The sequence below is a fragment of the Oncorhynchus masou genome, unplaced genomic scaffold, assembly GCF_036934945.1.
Source record: "Oncorhynchus masou masou isolate Uvic2021 unplaced genomic scaffold, UVic_Omas_1.1 unplaced_scaffold_3196, whole genome shotgun sequence".
NCBI classification, from domain to species: domain Eukaryota; kingdom Metazoa; phylum Chordata; class Actinopteri; order Salmoniformes; family Salmonidae; genus Oncorhynchus; species Oncorhynchus masou.
The window spans coordinates 17,501-35,936 of NW_027009612.1; the positions used below are offsets into that span (position 1 = coordinate 17,501).

The 18,436-nt window shown below is 42.4% G+C and overlaps 1 protein-coding gene across 1 annotated transcript in view; it reads right to left on the reverse strand.

Annotated features, from left to right (window-relative positions):
* LOC135534246 (A disintegrin and metalloproteinase with thrombospondin motifs 17-like) overlaps positions 1-14,633 on the reverse strand; it is a 24,903-nt gene extending 10,270 nt beyond the window's left edge. The window contains exons 1-3 of the mRNA XM_064961330.1: positions 14,593-14,633; positions 3,409-3,549; positions 1,194-1,344 (exon numbers count right to left, since the gene is read on the reverse strand). Of these exons, the coding sequence (XP_064817402.1) occupies positions 1,194-1,344; positions 3,409-3,548 (291 nt within the window). The 5' untranslated portion in view covers position 3,549; positions 14,593-14,633. The remainder of the gene's footprint in view (positions 1-1,193; positions 1,345-3,408; positions 3,550-14,592) is intronic.
* Positions 14,634-18,436: the final 3,803 nt, after the last annotated feature.

Sequence of the window (18,436 nt, forward strand, 5' to 3'; positions counted from 1 at the left end):
TGACCCTGCTGGAGAACTATCTGTCTCTGTTCTGACACCCAAATGTGAATCAATTGTAAGATATACCTGTGTGTGTGTGTGTGTGTGTGTGTGTGTGTGTGTGTGTGTGTGTGTGTGTGTGTGTGTGTGTGTGTGTGTGTGTGTGTGTGTGTGTGTGTGTGTGTGTGTGTGTGTCTATGTCTATGTCTGTGTGTGTGTGTGTGTGTGTGTGTGTGTGTGTGTGTGTGTGTGTGTGTGTGTGTGTGTGTGTGTGTGTGTCTATGTGTGTGTGTGTGTGTGTGTGTGTGTGTGTGTGTGTGTGTACATGCGTGCATGTCTCCTCTGGGTCTCTGAAGGATCAGGAAGTCTAGACGACGGACATGCGTCTTGGCAGGATGTGAAAGCTGCCATTAAACCCTCTTACCAGGCTCTGGCTGGGCCGGTAGTGGAAACAGTGGTCAGAAGCTCTGCACTTATAGTCTGCCCTGTGATGAATGGTGGACTGGGAGAGGGACAGCAAACATTTGGGAAACCAGACTGTGTTCAAATCTAAACTGAAATAACTTGCAGTATTGGTGTTTGGCAACTTGGCATATCATTTTGTTGGGGTGGTTCCACCTAAACCTGAAATGTGAAATATTTAATGTAGAGGAAACACTGCAGCGTGTGATGATGAACCTGGTGTGTGAAACCAAACTGGACTGTCAGCACCTGTCACTCTGGACAGATATTTTGGCCAGGTTTCCCTAGCAACCTTTAAAAGCAAGCACCGGGAGGATGCCCCGGGATAGAGAGGGAAGGAGAAGGAGGAGGAGAGATCAAAGAGGAGTGTGTGAGTTGGTAAATCAGTTAGGCAGATAGCAGGAAAGAGGAGAACAGCCCAGAGGAGGAACAGTATTACATCACAGTAGACTGACAGTATCTTTCACAACCTATCATCTCTGCTCATCATGACCCACAGGCACCACACCTTCATTACATCATGGCCCTGATCTGTGTTTGCCACCAATACAATCTGATTTGATTTGATAGAGTCCACACTACACTAGCTCTAAACACAACTACTACACAGCTACTGTCAATAGATCCGTGGGTGTGGTGTGTGTGTGTGTGTGTGTGTGTGTGTGTGTGTGTGTGTGTGTGTGTGTGTGTGTGTGTGTGTGTGTGTGTGTGTGTGTGTGTGTGTGTGTGTGCATACGCACATGTGTGTGTACCTCCATGTCATTGCAGAAGGTGGCGTTGGTTCCAAAGAGGATCTGACACTGTTCGTCTGCACTGTAGTGCATGCCTGGCAGCTTGGGTGGCAGGCGGACCTTGTAGCGGCTTCTGGGGTCTGTGTGGAGCAGACAGCTGCTGGCTTTGGACCTGTCACACACACACACACACACACACACACACACACACACACACACACACACACACACACACACACACACACACACACAAACAAAAGGACATATAAAGAGCAAAGTTGACAGTATGTCCTAGCAGGGATAGACTGTAGTTGGATGGATTATTAAGTTACACACTGACTAGATGATGACCCCAACCCTGGTTAGCATTGTAATGTAGTATTGTAATGTAGTCTTGTATGATGGTCCTCTGTGTTTCTGACCAGTATCTGTCTCTGTAGAGCACAAAGCCCTGGGATTCACCAGAGAGCCTTTATCTTAGAGATACATAGAGAACACACAGCAGAGAATGTATCCAGCAGAGTACACACAAACACGCACACGTGCACACACACAGAAACACAAACACACAACTAACCTTGTGGGGACACACAATTCAGTCCCATTCAAAATCCTATTTTCCCTAACCCTAACCCCAACCCTAAACCTAACCCTAACCCTTACTCTAACCTTAACCCTAACCTTAGCTCCTAACCCTAAATCTAACCTTAGCTCCTAACCTTAACCCTAAATCTAACCCTAGCTCCTAACCCTAACCCTAAATCTAACTCTAGCCCCTAACCCTAACCCTAAATCTAACCCTAGCTCCTAACCCTAACCCTTAACGTAATTCTAACCCTAACCCTAAATCTAACCCTAGCTCCTAACCCTAACCCTTAACGTAATTCTAACCCTAACCTTAAATCCAACCCTAGCTCCTAACCCTAACCCTTAACGTAATTCTAACCCTCACACTAAACCTTCTAGAAATAGCATATTACTTCGTGGGGACCAACAAAATGTCCCCAGTTGGTAAAATTTGTGCTAGTTTACTCTACTTGTGGGGACTTCTGCTCTCCACAAGAATAGTTAAACACATCCACACTACCATACATAATCCAGAAAACATAGACCAAAACACTTTACCCTATGGGTCCTTGTCAAAAGTAGTGCACTATATAGGGAATAGGGTGCCATTTGGGACACAACCCTAGAAGAACATACACTATGGATCCAGCAAGGAGGCTGTCTGTGCCTTGACTCGGGAATATGTGGCTTTGATAACATTGTGGTATAGGAAAAGAGAAATCCTTAAATGTTATATTGATGCCTACAGTGTGCATGGGAAAAGGTTATTTTGGCTGAACCTCAACTTTCACCTTTCACCACACAGGTCTGCTAAAAGGGGATGGGAAACTGTACAGGCTTTTGTTCCACCCCAGCACTAACAGTGTGAACATTAACACTTCTGTTACATATAATAATGATCCAATGTCAAGGGACTGATTTCAGAGCGCCAGACAGCCAATAAACTACATTTCTAGTCCATGCTCCAGTCACAGTCAATCAGATCCATTGTTTGCAATATAAATCAAGCCATCGCTATGGTAATAGCTTCTTGGCAACAGCAGCCCATAGATGAAAGCCGATGCCATCTCGTAGAGTTGTGATGAATGCACTGAGTAGGAGACGCCATTCAACTTGATTAAACTGGCTGACAGCGGTCAGGGCTGGAACACAGTCAGTTCAATCACTGTGAGTGACTGGTTACGAAGACCTTGTCAAAGTCAATAAAATAATGGCTGGAAGGAAACTAGAGGTCATTTATTCAAGGAAGTGTGTGAGTTGGGCGGAGGGATATATTGTACAATGATTGTGTGTATGTATGAGTGTGACTGTGTGTGGGTGGGTGTGTGAGTGAGAGTGTGTATCAGTGAGTGTGTGTGTGTATCAGTGAGTGTGTGTGTGTGAGTGAGTGTGAGTGTGTATCAGTGAGTGTGTGTGTGTATGTGTGTATCAGTGAGTGTATGTGTGTGTGTGTGTGTGTGTATCAGTGAGTGTAGTGTGTGTGTGTGTGTGTGTGTGTGTGTGTGTGTGTGTGTGTGTGTGTGTGTCCAATCTGAAAGTGGAAAACTGGACCCTTTAGGCCAGTGAACTGAGGCACATTTTCCACTCTCATAATATTGCTATGCTCCACTTAGTAACCTAGAGAGTGTGTGTGTGAGTAAGTGTGTGTGTTTGTGTGTGTGTGTCTCACTTGAGGAACTTCTCCAGGTCGTCACGGCTGCAGGGGGACCATGATAGGTCGCTGGGGTTACGGCCCTTCACCCATTCGCCAGACATGATGTGGGAGTGGCCTGTACAGGTAGCATGGTCGTCATCATGGCTCATCCCCATGCTGGAGAGAAAATCACACACACACCATTACACACCATATAGAGAAACACACACCATTACATAATAGAGAAACTGACACCATTACATACCATATAGACACCCACCATTATATACCATATATCCACACACCACACACACACCCTTAAATACCATATATACACTGTTACGGATACAGGTATCCTGTGTGTGTGTGTGTGTGTGTGTGTGTGTGTGTGTGTGTGTGTGTGTGTGTGTGTGTGTGTGTGTGTGTGTGTGTGTGTGTGTGTGTGTATCCTGTGTTTGATCTCCTTCTCCCTCACAGGTGAAAATCATCACTCCCCAATCAGTCAACAATCAATCATCAATCAGAAGACACACCTCCTCCTGTTTCCTACCCAATCACAGTTCCTTTCCCTTGGTTTAAAACCTTGTCAGTAGTTTGCTCTAGAGCTCAATCTCTCTGTTAATGCCATGTCTGTAGGTCTCTGTGGTTCACTCTCTCGTTGTGTATTAACCTCTCTCTTTTGTTTGAGCACCTCCATAGCACTTTGTCATCACCTGTGAGTATTGTTTTGGTTATGGTGTTTGTGTTTGTTTGCTGGTGGGAAAAGGGGGAACCAAGACAAGTCGCCCATGGGCATACACTACCCGTAGGTAGACTTTGCTAAATACACTAGTTAGAACTGGGCGGACCACCCACTGTATTTTTGGTTAGTTAGCTGTTGTTAAAGTAGGCTAGTCTAGCTTAGGGGGTTTTTGAATACTTATTGTTTCTTTCCTTGGGTCCAGCTCAGCCCCTTTTCCTGCTCCCCCCATTACTGTGTGTTTTCAAATAAACCTTGAGTTTGACGGTAGATTTCAGTTGTCCTGGTTATTTTGTTCTCACTTTTACTTTGTCACAATTATAATTTGCATGAGTTATGTTACGGGTCTCATTACCACCCCCCCTAGACTGTTGGGCTAAAAGGGATTCGTAACATACACACACACACACCCTTAAATACCATATAAACATACACACACACACCCTTAAATACCATATAAACATACACACACACACCCTTAAATACCATATAAACATACACACACACACCCTTAAATACCATATAAACATACACACACACACCCTTAAATACCATATAAACATACACACACACACCCTTAAATACCATAGACACACCCTTAAATACCATATAGACACACCCTTAAATACCATATAGACACACCCTTAAATACCATATAGACACACCCTTAAATACCATATAGACACACCCTTAAATACCATAGACACACACACACCCTTAAATACCATAGACACACACACACCCTTAAATACCATATAGACACACCCTTAAATACCATATAGACACACCCTTAAATACCATATAGACACACACACACACACACCCTTAAATACCATATAGACACACCCTTAAATACCGTATAGACACACCCTTAAATACCATATAGACACACCCTTAAATACCATAGACACACACACACACCCTTAAATACCATATAGACACACACACACCCTTAAATACCATATAGACACACACACACCCTTAAATACCATATAGACACACACACACCCTTAAATACCATATAGACACACACACACCCTTAAATACCATATAGACACACACACACACCCTTAAATACCATATAAACACACACACACACACCCTTAAATACCATATAGACACACACACACACACACCCTTAGATACCATTTCGACACACACACACACCCTTAAATACCATATAGACACACACACCATTATTTACTCATACACTACTGGAATATGCTCATGTCTCCCAGGCACACACACACACACACACACACACACACACACACACACACACACACACACACACACACACACACACACACACACACACACATGTATATCTTACAATTGATTCACATTTAAAATCATATTTTCCCTAACCCCTAACCCTAATATAGGAGAAACCAGTTACACCTTCTTGACACGCCTCAACCAACACCTCCACACAACTGAAACAAACACACTACAAACATACTTGTCAATTTATGGAAAATCACACTGATTAACTCTTTGGTCGTTTCACATTTAACTTACTTACTTACTAATGGCACTGCCTACTCCAGATGACTCGTTTTTTAAATCATATGAACAAAAAATATGTAATTATATTTGGAATGCTAAGCCAGACTAAATTAAATGTGCCTATTTATACAATGACTATGAGTTTGGGGGCAAAAATGATTAAATATTAAAGCTTTAAACCTCTCACTAAAAGCTTCACTAATACAAAAATGATACTTAAACCCAAAATGGTTCTCCAGTAGATTATTAAGAAAGACTCATCCTTTATTCAAAAATGGCCTTTTTGTTTTTATACAGATCACAACTTCTCATTTCCGACTAATTGAAAATTAAATTTTGTTTAAAGTCTTGCCCTTTCTTAAACAAGCCATACAAAGCTGGTTTCAATTTCAGCTTTATCCTCAAGACAAATGTTATGGTTAAACTCAAATATACTGATTAATAAAAAAACATTCTTTATAGATTTTCTTTTAAATGGTATTATATTTATTAATGATATTATGAATAGAAACGGTGGAGTTATGTCACATATTTAGCTATTGAAAATATATGGGAATATCTGCTCAATCCAAACTTACTACCACAAAAATGGAGGAGGCAAGTGGAAAAGGGAGACGGTAGGGAACTTGTTTGCCTCCCATATATTAAAGATACAAACTGGCTGAAAGGAACTGCATAAATAGACAAATATACCAGTTCCATTTGAGGACAAAAATGTTGACAGCTGCGCCATACAGGTTGCAAAATAAATGGGAAGAGATTTTTGATGTACCAATTCCATGACACATGGTTTATGAACTGGTACAAAAAACTATACTTGATTCAACACTTAGAGCTTTTAAATTTAAATGATTATATAAAATTCTTGCCACCAACATAATGCTATATATATGGGCATACAACAATCTCAGCTCTGTCGATTTTGTCTGCGAAGAGAGAGAATTAATAGATAATTTACTCTGGTAATGCCCCCATGTCACTTGTTTCTGGTCACAAGTTCAGGAATGGTTAAAAAATCACAACATGCACTTAAAATTAACCTTACAAATAGCAGTGTTGGGCGATTTGGAAAGCCATAGTTAGTCAATAAATAATATAATAATGCTCGTAGGAAAGGTTTTCATCTTTAGCTCACAATCTGTGGATACTATACGAAACAAGCTCCATAAATATGTGTATGCAACCAATAACATTTGATTTGATTTCATGGATCCCTCAGGCGAATACCCTCCCAATGTTTTCCCATATTCTCCAGACTGACTTGCTATATACAGACAGAATAGAAAGTTGCAATAGGCCCAACGTTTGGCACCAGAACAAACAGAAACCCTCTTAAAACTAAGCTTAAACCTAACCCCTAAGGCAAAGAATTGGCTTTTTACAAGTGAAGACCGGAAAAATGATCTCACTTCTCTGAGTTTTTTGTTGGTTTAGTATTCTTGAGGACTTTTGATACTCACAAGTATAGTACAACGTGTACACACATACACACCTTTAAATGCCGAAGACAAATTTCATTTGTACAACTGACTAGGTATCCCCCTTTCCCTTTGTATCTCTGCAACACATAGCTAGACACACATTTACATTTACATTTAAGTCATTTAGCAGAACATGCTCTTATCCAGAACTGCGACTTACAAATTGTTGCACAACATACACTATTGCAACAGACAGTATAACATACTTTGAACATGTACACATTTCTCTACACAACTGCAGCCCATCCTAACACACCTGTTACATATTCATTGGCTAAGGTCAGGGCCTCGAGGAAACTTCAACAGGAAAGAATATCTAGTGTACAGCTATACCACAGTAAGGATCTGTGTGCGTGCATGTGTGTGTGTGTGTGTGTGTGTGTGTGTGTGTGTGTGTGTGTGTGTGTGTGTGTGTGTGCGTGCGTGCGTGCGTGCGTGCGCGTGTCTGCATGTGTGTGTGTGTGTGTGTGTGTGTGCGTGTGTGTGTGTGCGTGTGTTTCCTCTAAAGTGGTGACCTACATTTTGCAAATGAAAAACAACAACCCGGCCTGAAATCCCAGTGGCGCCTCAGAAACTAACAAAAACCATTGAGTGGAATGACTGGACTCCCAATGCACAGCCGTTGTTCCTGGCTTTAATTAAACTATATACAATTACATATTGAGAGCCATACTCCTCCATTTCCTCTGCAACACCAATAAGAGATCAGCCACACTAAAACCCAGATGACCACAGGTGGTCTGGGTCTGTCCTGCTACTCAAACTTTGCTGCTGCTGGATACAGTTTAGCATTTTCCCCACTAATGGTTAAGGTTAATTGGGGGATCCAAGATCTGTTCCTAAGGGAAACGTTACACAAAGCACCACACTGGAGAACCGCAAACTGGGTTGGAGTGCAGTGCAATTGGCCAGTCCCAAATATGATCATTTTGTCTTTCTCCAGATCTCTGTAGGCTCTGGTTTAGTGCACACATTTACAACAGGGAAAGCAAACACATGAGGGTTGTGTTCATTAAGCACAAAACTGAACACAACAAGTGTAGACTACCGTGAAATGCTTACTTACAAGCCCTTAACCAACAGTGCAGTTCAAGAAGAAGAAAATATTTACCAAGTAGGATAAAATAAAAAGTAACACAATAAGAATAACGAGGCTCTATACAGGGACACAGGTCCCGAGTCAGTGTGCGGGGGTACAGGCTAGTTGAGGTAATCTGTGCATGTAGGTGGGGACGAAGTGACTATGTATAGGTAACAAACAAACAGCGAGTAGCAGCAGTGTTCAAAAGGGGGGAGGGGTCAATGTAAATTGTCCGGTGGCGATTTTTATGAATTGTTCAGCAGTCTAATGGCTTGGGGGTAGAAGCTGTTGAGGAGCCTTTTGGTCCTTGACTTGGCGCTCCGGCACCGCTTGCCGTGTGGTAGCAGAGAAAACAGTCTATAATTTGGGTGACTGGAGTCTCTGAAAATTATATGGGCTTTCCTCTGACACCGCCTATTACATAGGTCCTGGATGGCAGGAAGCTTTGCCCCAGTGATGTACTGGGCCGTTCGCACTACCATCTGTAGCATCGTACGGTCAGATGCCGAGCAGTTGCCATACCAGGCAGTGATGCAACCGGTCAGGATACTCTCGATGGTGCAGCTGTAGAACCTTTTGGGGATCTGGGGACCCATGCCAAATCTTTTCAGTCTCCTGAGGGGGAAAAGGTGTTGTCGTGCCCTCTTCACGACTGTCGTGGTATGTTTGGACCATGATAGTTTGTTGGTGATGTGGACACCAAAGAACTTGAAACTCTCGACCCACTCCATTACAGCCCAGTCAATGTTAATGGGGGCCTGTTCAGCCCGCCTTTTCCTGTAGTCCACGATCAGCTCCTTTGTCTTGCTCACATTGAGGGAGAGGTTGTTGTCCTGGCACCACACTGCCAGTTCTCTGACCTCCTCCATATAGGCCGTCTCATCATTGTCGGTGATCAGGCCTACCACTGTTGTGTCGTCAGAAAACTTAATGATGGTGTTGGAGTCATGTTTGGCCACGCAGTCGTGGATGAATAGGCAATACAGGCTCTTCTTAGAGCTAGGGTCTATTGTCCTGAATTTCCGCCTGACTGATGTTTCCAAAGTAAACTGCCTGTTACTCAGGTCCAGAAGCCAGGATATGCAAAAATTGGTAGCATTGGATAGAAAACACTTTGCAGTTTCTAGAAATGTTAAAATAATGTCTGAGACTATAACACAGTTGATATGGGAGGCAAAATTCCAAGGAAAAAACAACCAGACATTGTCTTGTTGAGCTCCCAGGATCTTATAATGGAAAGCTATGGCTTCTATGTAATTCCAGCTCCCAGATTGCAATTCCTATGGCTTCCACTAGATGTCAACAGTCTTTGTTCAATGTTTCAGGCTTGTTTCTTCAAAAACAAGCAAGAATTATGAATTTTTGTACAAAGACTCCCTGTTCAAAATCAGTCTGTTGGCGAGCGATGAAGAGGATGCGTGCTTACTAATTTAACTTTTCTATTGAACGTACTTCTTACCGTATGAAATATTATAGTTTATTTACATTTTAGGATACCTGAGGATTTAATAGAAACGTAGTTTGACTTCTTTGAACAAAATTTAGATGTAGCTTTTTGGACTCCTTTGTCTGCATGTTGAATGATTGGATCACTGAAATCGATGGCGCCAATTAAACAGAATTTTTGGGATATAAAGAAGAATTGTATCTAACAAAACAACCATTCATGTTGTAGCTGGGAGCCTTGGGATTGCAAACAGAATAAGATTTTCAAAACTAAGTGATTTATTGAATCGCTATTTGTAATTTTATGAAGCCTGTGCTGGTTGAAAAATATGTTGATGTGGGGCGCCGTCCTCGAACAATCGCAGTCTGCTTTCGCTGTAAAGCCTATTGTAAATCGGACAACGCAGTTAGATTAACAAGAATCTAAGCTTTTAAACTATATAAGATACTTGTATGTTCATGAATGTTTTTTTAAAATTACAATTATTTATTTGAATTGCGCGCCCTCCAATTTCACCGGATGTTGTCGACTGGTGTCACGCTAACGGGATGCCTATCCCTAAGGATCAGTGTGGCAGACGCGATGTTGCTTACTCTTATCACCTGGGTGTGGCCCATCAGGAAGTCCAGGATCCAGTTGCAGAGGGAGGTGTTTTGTCCCAGAGTCCTTAGCTTAGTGATGTCCTGGTCATCCGACTGGCCCAGTGGCTTTTTTAATGTTGACCTGTCTCAAGGTTTTGTTCACATCGGCTACCGAGTGCGTTATCACACAGTCATCCAGAACAGCTGGTGCTCTTGTGCATGCTTCAGCGTTGCTTGCCTCGAGCGAGCATAAAAGGCATTTAGCTCGGCTGGTAGGCTCGCGTCACTGGGCGGCTCGCGTCTGGGTTTCCTTTTGTAGTCCGTAATAGTTTTCAAGCCCTGCCACATCCGACGAGTGTCAGAGCCGGTGTAGTAGGATTCAATCTTAATCCTGCATTGACGCTTTGCTTGTTTGATGGTTCGTCTGAGGGCATAGCGGGATTTCTTATAAGCTTCCGGATTCGTCCACCGCTCCGTGGAAACGGCAGCTCTAGCCTTTAGCTCGATGCGGATGTTGTCTGTAATCCGTGGCTTCTGGTTGGGATGTGTACGTACAGTCACTGTGGGAACGACATCATCGATGCACTTATTGATGAAGCCTATGACTGAGGTGGTGTACTCCTCAATGCCATTGGAAGAATCCCGGAACATATTCCAGTCTGTGCTAGCAAAAAAGTCCTGTAGTATAGCATCTGCATCACCTGAGCACTTCCGTATTGAGCAAGTCACTGGTACTTCCTGCTTTAGTTTTTGCTTAAAAGCAGGAATCAGGAGGATAGAATTATTGTCAGATTTGCCAAATGGAGGGCGGGGAAGAGTTTTGTATGCATCTCTGTGTGTGGAGTAAAGGTGGTCTAGTATTTTCTTCCCCCTGGTTGCACATGTTGGGTGGCAGGGTAGCCTAGTGGTTAGAGCATTGGACTAGTAACCAAAAGGTTTCATGTTCAAATCCCCAAGCTGCCAAGGTACATCCTTCTCATCGGACTCGTTAAAGGAAAAAGTTTCTCCCAGTCCGCGGTGAGTAATCGCTTTTCTGATGTACAGAAGTTATGTTCGGTGATAAGAGACAGTAGCAGCAACATTATGCACACAATACATTTTTAAAACGTTACACAAAACAAAAAAATACCACAATTGGTTGACCCAGGAGTGAACTGTATAAAGTTTTGGAGATTAAAAAGCTAAGTGTTTTTTGGTCAAAGGTTTTAAAGGTGTACTATGCAGAAATCCTCCGCAATTTCCTGGTTGCTAAAATTCTCAAGTGGGTATAGTGTAGAGAATCGTTGTACCACCTAAACTGCTGTGAAATATATATTTCCATTACCAAAAATATTGTATTTTCACCTGTTTGAAGCTGGTGTACAAAATCTAAAGTAAAAGATGCAAAAATGAAACTTAAAAAACGGGAAGCATAGAAATAGAACAGATGTACCGCTTCTTCGACTTCTGAGACTAAAAAGCATTTTCAATTGAAATGATCCAATGAGTTTTCTTTTTAGTCCAGCTCTTGGCCTCATCTTTGTCCAGGAATCCGCCCCAGAGTGATACAGACAAACAACAAATTGAATCAATTCTTCAAGGGCTGTGTATTGGACATTGATTTCCACTAGGAGTGATAAGTGCTTGATAAGAATGCACCTCCATCACCGACTCACATGAAGAGAAGTAACAGAGACGAGCAAATCAATATCCACTGGCTCTGTGAGGATGCGACCATCTGGAAGAGCTACTGTGTAACAGTGAATACAAAGCAACTACATAGTAAAAGGAAGGTGAGTACACAGTACACACTTAAACCCAGTAAAAGTATAGATTTCATGGCTAATTCATTGAGGATTTGAAACAGCACATTTTCAGTTCTACATACTCATACTCTGACATAATGGTTGTAGATGTATTTCTCAGGTTAGATCTGTCTTTATAAAACAATGTATTCATAATGAATCACATGTGAAAGGTTTGAAAGCAAAACAACCGTGACCAACATAAATCATCATGTATCCTGTTTCTCACCCTTGTTTTACTGTTGCCTTGATTGTTGAATTTATATTATTATTAATATATTCTCTTCCTACCTTCCTTAAAGTGGTACTTCAGTTTTTTACAACTTTAGGTTTTTTTGTAGCCCTTTCCTGTAGTTTATGACCAAATCGCCTCTTGTGGCCTCATGGGTGGAATGTTATTCATATTTTTAATAATTTCATTATTCATAAATATGTTTTTTTTTAAGTAGAAAATCCGGTGTTTCTATATGAAACGGTTTTGTTATATTTCAGTCGTCTGTGACGTATATAAAGTGTAACATTGAGATGCAAACTTATATATTTCAACTCTATATCTGATACTTTTGTTTCAAAGACTACCCAGAAACACTCTGTGTGACCCTGATTTAGCCCACTGCAGTATTAAATTACCAAAATCATTAGCTGAAGTTTGTTGACTAAGTGCATGGTCACTGATAAGACCAAACTGGACTGGAAACAGCAGTGCAGTGTAATAAGACATCATATAGTGGTTTGGATCAGATTACCAGGTAGAAAAGAAGGAAAGATGCAACACTGAAGAATTGGAACAATGTCAAGGACAGGAACATGATAGCAGCACACACACACACACACACACACACAGTCATCATGCCAACCTGAGCTTATAATCTTTTATGTGAAAATACAGAGTGGGGCACTTAAACCCAATTCTCGCTAATTAATATGTGTTTCACACACTCTGGACAATGGAGCCTTGTCAAGGTACAGTGTATGTGTGTGTGTGTGTGTGTGTTTGTGCACATGCATGACTGTGGTTGTGTGTGAGAGTGTGTGTGCTTCAGGCCAGCTCGTTACCTCTCTTCGCCTCTCTTGTGCGTGTGTGTGTGTGTGTGTGTGTGTGTGTGTGTGTGTGTGTGTGTGTGTGTGTGTGTGTGTGAATGTCATGTGCACCTCTGTGTCTGTATTTTTATAATGCCTGTGTGTGTGTGTGTGTGTGTGTGGGGGGGGGGGGGGTGAATGTCTTGTGCACCTCTGTGTCTGCATTTTTATAATGCTTACGTGTGTGTGTGTGTGTGTGTGTGTGTGTGTGTGTGTGTGTGTGTGTGTGTGTGTGTGTGTGTGTGTGTGTGTGTGTGTGTGTGTGTGTGTGTATGTGCATGCAGGCATGTGTGTGTGTCTCCTGTTTGTGCATGCAGCTTGGGTGTGTATGTGTTTATTTGGGCACCAGTGGGGCGTGCTCCATGCCAGTTCATTACCTCTCTCAGACATTAAACAAGGGGTCCTTGCACCCTCAGCATGGCTGCCCAGATATACTGCCTGATGAAAAGTGTGATAAATCCTTCTGGGCCTGGCAAAGCCACAAAGCTGTTGCTAACGCTAATATACTCTGGCATTTTGGTGTTGGCTCCCTGTCACCGCTCTATCAATGAGTGCTTTATTCGAGTAATACACACACACGCTCACACACACACACACGCTAACACACACACACACGCTCACACACACACACACACGCTCACACACACACGCTCACACTCACACAACTGACGGGCTCATGAGGGCTCTGGTCAACATTACACACACACACACACATATGTGCTATCCTGTCTTGAGGGAATGTGCACAGTCAAAGACTGAAGTACACACACACTACTGTCACACACACACACACACACACACTCTACAGAGAGATACACACACACACACACACACACACACACACACACACACACACACACACACACACAGAACACACTTCCTCTTGGAGCTGTGCCCCTATCCTGTCTTGAGTGAAGAAATGATGATGCTGAACTCAAGTCTGTGTGGCTAGAGAAGAAGGAACAATGCAACTGATTATACCAGAGAAAGACTGTATCCCAAATGGCAACCTATCCCAAAATGGGCTCATAGGGCTCTGGTCAACATTAATGCACTATATAGGGAATGGGGTGCCATTTGGGAGGCAGTCAAAGACTGAAGTACCTGGGAACAGAACCTTACAGTACTGCCTATAATGGCTACTGTCAAAAACTATGTAATTACACTTTCACTTAGTAAAAGAAATCCACAATAATGTTGATAATAGTGGTTCATTGACATGGAATTATCTATTTATGAAACTCTAAAACTGCTCTCGTATTTTTATCTTAACTATGGATACAGAGAGATACATCTTCTGTTCAGCAAAGGCCTTAATGGCTAGGGACATTCTCATCTTCTGAGTTGTGCCCATGGATACCTCAAACTGTGAAGTTATCCAGTACAAAAACACTTTAAAAGATGCTGAAACTTTTTGGGGTTGGGGGAGGGGATCCTAGCTCTCTACCTAGGAAAAACTTGACCATTTACTGCTTTTGCTCAGGATAGACAAGTGCTCCTTTAGACAGACAGACGTACTTGTGTCCCAGCTCGTGGGCTATGGTGAAGGCCAGGTTGAGTCCGTTGTCCTAACGGCCAGAACACACTTCCTCTTGGAGCTGCACGCCCCCCCTCCCAGATAGGCAATACCTGGGACGGAGGAGAGAGAGTGAATAGAGTGAGACTCTGTGAGACTAGGACCAATGTTCCCTCCCTGGGACTGCTGAGCAGAGTAAATATCAGCCAGTGCAGAGAATCACAAGATTGAATTTAACTCAACTTTCTAGTTTCCCAGTTAGTTAACACTATCAACGTTTCCCTTTACTGTGGGAATTGTGATCGATTGAAAGCAATATTAGCCACTTTAGGGATTCAATGCAACATACCGAAACAAAACAAACTATGCAAGACGTAGTATGCAAAACTAACTATGCAAAATATTGTGTTGTAGGCAGAATGCATTGGAGTAGGATTCTATTACACTGACAGGCACGACTTAGGCCTGTACTCTACAGAGACCGGTGCGCCATAACCAATCAGAGCTGCAGTAGGACCTATATGCAAATAGACTATTGCCATATTTGGATCTGTGCCACTCACTTGAACTGGACTGTGTTTACAGCATGAGCAGTGGTGAGTAGATGAGTTTGTTTTGAGATCAAAGCGAGAGCTACATGTAGCAACGAGTGCACATTTGTTCATATCCTATCCTATATCTATATCCTATATCCTGCTAGGTTGTGAGTTCTTACCCAAGTTATAGATCATTTGTAGTCAGCAATGGGAGAGTGATTACGTCTTGCAAGAGCACAAAATGTGTGCATTTCTAGACATATTTGAAAAGTGAGTCAGGTATAGGGCTTTTTTTGTCTTAAGAGTCTGGCTTTCCCGTCTTAGGGACTCTCCCTGTCAAAAATACATTGGTCCCTTCAAGCAGTGTTGTATTTTGAGACAGGCTTGAAAAAGCTAAGTAGCCAATAGGCAGAGGGTAGCATAATTTTTTATGATTCTCTGTAATAATGGCATGGGAATAATGATGAATTTAATGTGTTATTTTATAAAGTGGTTTCTTGCATCAAACAACACAACAACATTTTCAGTCACCACCTTGTCTGAAGGACAAGTGGATAAGCAGGTTAATGTCAACTCCTGCATTTTTTTCAAAGGTCTCATGGAATGTAGGCCTACATTGAACACCACACATTGGATGCTACTGTAGGCTGAACAACAGAACAGCTATTTCCATGTTTAAATGTTCTGGAATGCATTTTCTCCAATGTTTTTGATGGTAGGCCATTCTGGTAGGCCTACATTATGATCAAATAGCCACAGTAGACTACTTGACCACTGTTAAAACTAACTTAAAGTGGGTACAGCCTCAGTGTTCACAGGAAATTGCACAGAATTTTGACAACGTTCAAGTTTGCGCTCAGCAGACCTGAGATTTGCTCAGTGACTAAATTGTTTTGAGGGAACATTGACAAGGACTCTGGAAAGACAGTAATCACTGGTCTGACGTGACTGGATCTGAGTTAATACAGTAATCACTGGTCTGACAGACTGGATCTGAGTTAATACAGTAATCACTGGTCTGACAGACTGGATCTGAGTTAATCACTGGTCTGACTGGATCTGAGTAATCACTGGTCTGACTGGATCTGAGTTAATACAGTAATCACTGGTCTGACTGGATCTGAGTTAATACAGTAATCACTGGTCTGACGTGACTGGATCTGAGTTAATACAGTAATCACTGGTCTGACTGGATCTGAGTTAATACAGTAATCACTGGTCTGACTGACTGGATCTGAGTTAATACAGTAATCACTGGTCTGACGTGACTGGATCTGAGTTAATACAGTAATCACTGGTCTGACTGGATCTGAGTTAATACAGTTTTCACTGGTCTGACTGACTGACTGGATCTGAGTTAATACAGTAATCACTGGTCTGACTGACTGGATCTGAGTTAATACAGTAATCACTGGTCTGACTGACTGGATCTGAGTTAATACAGTAATCACTGGTCTGACGTGACTGGATCTGAGTTAATACAGTAATCACTGGTCTGACTGGATCTGAGTTAATACAGTAATCACTGGTCTGACTGACTGACTGGATCTGAGTTAATACAGTAATCACTGGTCTGACTGACTGATCTGAGTTAATACAGTAATCACTGGTCTGACTGGATCTGAGTTAATACAGTAATCACTGGTCTGACGTGACTGGATCTGAGTTAATACAGTAATCACTGGTCTGACTGACTGGATCTGAGTTAATACAGTAATCACTGGTCTGACTGGATCTGATCTGAACTGACTGGATCTGAGTTAATACAGTAATCACTGGTCTGACTGACTGGATCTGAGTTAATACAGTAATCACTGGTCTGACTGGATCTGAGTTAATACAGTAATCACTGGTCTGACTGACTGGATCTGAGTTAAAACAGTAATCACTGGTCTGACTGGATCTGAGTTAATACAGTAATCACTGGTCTGACTGGATCTGAATCACTGGTCTGATGGATCTGAGTTAATACAGTAATCACTGGTCTGACGACTGGATCTGGATCTGGTCTGACTGGATCTGAGTTAATACAGTAATCACTGGTCTGACTGACTGGATCTGAGTGAATCACTGGTCTGACTGGATCTGAGTTACAGTAATCACTGGACTCTGGATCTTAATACAGAATCACTGGTCTCTGAGGATTAATACAGTAATCACTGGTCTGACGTGACTGGATCTGAGTTAATACAGTAATCACTGGTCTGACGTGACTGGATCTGAGTTAATACAGTAATCACTGGTCTGACAGACTGGATCTGAGTTAATACAGTAATCACTGGTCTGACGTGACTGGATCTGAGTTAATACAGTAATCACTGGTCTGACAGACTGGATCTGAGTTAATACAGTAATCACTGGTCTGACTGGATCTGAGTTAATACAGTAATCACTGGTCTGACTGGATCTGAGTTTACAGTAATCACTGGTCTGACTGACTGGATCTGAGTTAATACAGTAATCACTGGTCTGACGTGACTGGATCTGGGTCAATATAGTAATTAGAGCAGAATGTGGAGACCACTGTGGAGACCATACTCACTTGTAAAAGACTCATGCCATAAACACAGATTTATTTCCCTCCCTCCTGTCCTTTATTTCTTTCTTCAAACCAGATGTTTCTCTCTCTCTCTCGCTCTTTCTCTCTCGCTCTTTATCTCTCTCTCTCTTTCTCATACCTGGGACATTTGTAATACTGACCCAATTTATCACAGCCTCTCTGAAGCAGTATTTTAGCCAACCATTCTCAAATGGAGTTGCCTGTTATTATACATGCATGACCATGCAAAAACACACCCATGCATGTGTACGTACACACGCACACACATGTATACACATAACACACTCACAGAGGAGTATGCACACACACACACACACACACACACACACACACACACACACACACACACACACAGAGTGTTAGCAGTCCTGGGATAGTATGATTTAGGAGTATGTGCTAGTGTTAGCAGCCCTGGTATAGTACCATTTTTCCATTCTGGAATGTGATTTCTGGATGTGGTCATCCTGTCTGGGTTGGCGCCCCTCTTGGGTTGTGCCATGGGGGAGATCTTTGTGGGCTATACTCAGCCTTGTCTCAGGATGGTAAGTTGGTGGTTGAAGATATCCCTCTAGTGGTGTGGGGGCTGTGCTTTGGCAAAGTGGGTGGGGTTATATCCTTCCTGTTTGGCCCTGTCCGGGGGTGTCCTCGGACGGGGCCAGAGTGCCTCCTGACCCCTCCTGTCTCAGCCTCCAGTATTTATGCTGCAGTAGTTTATGTGTCGGGGGGCTAGGGTCAGTTTGTTATATCTGG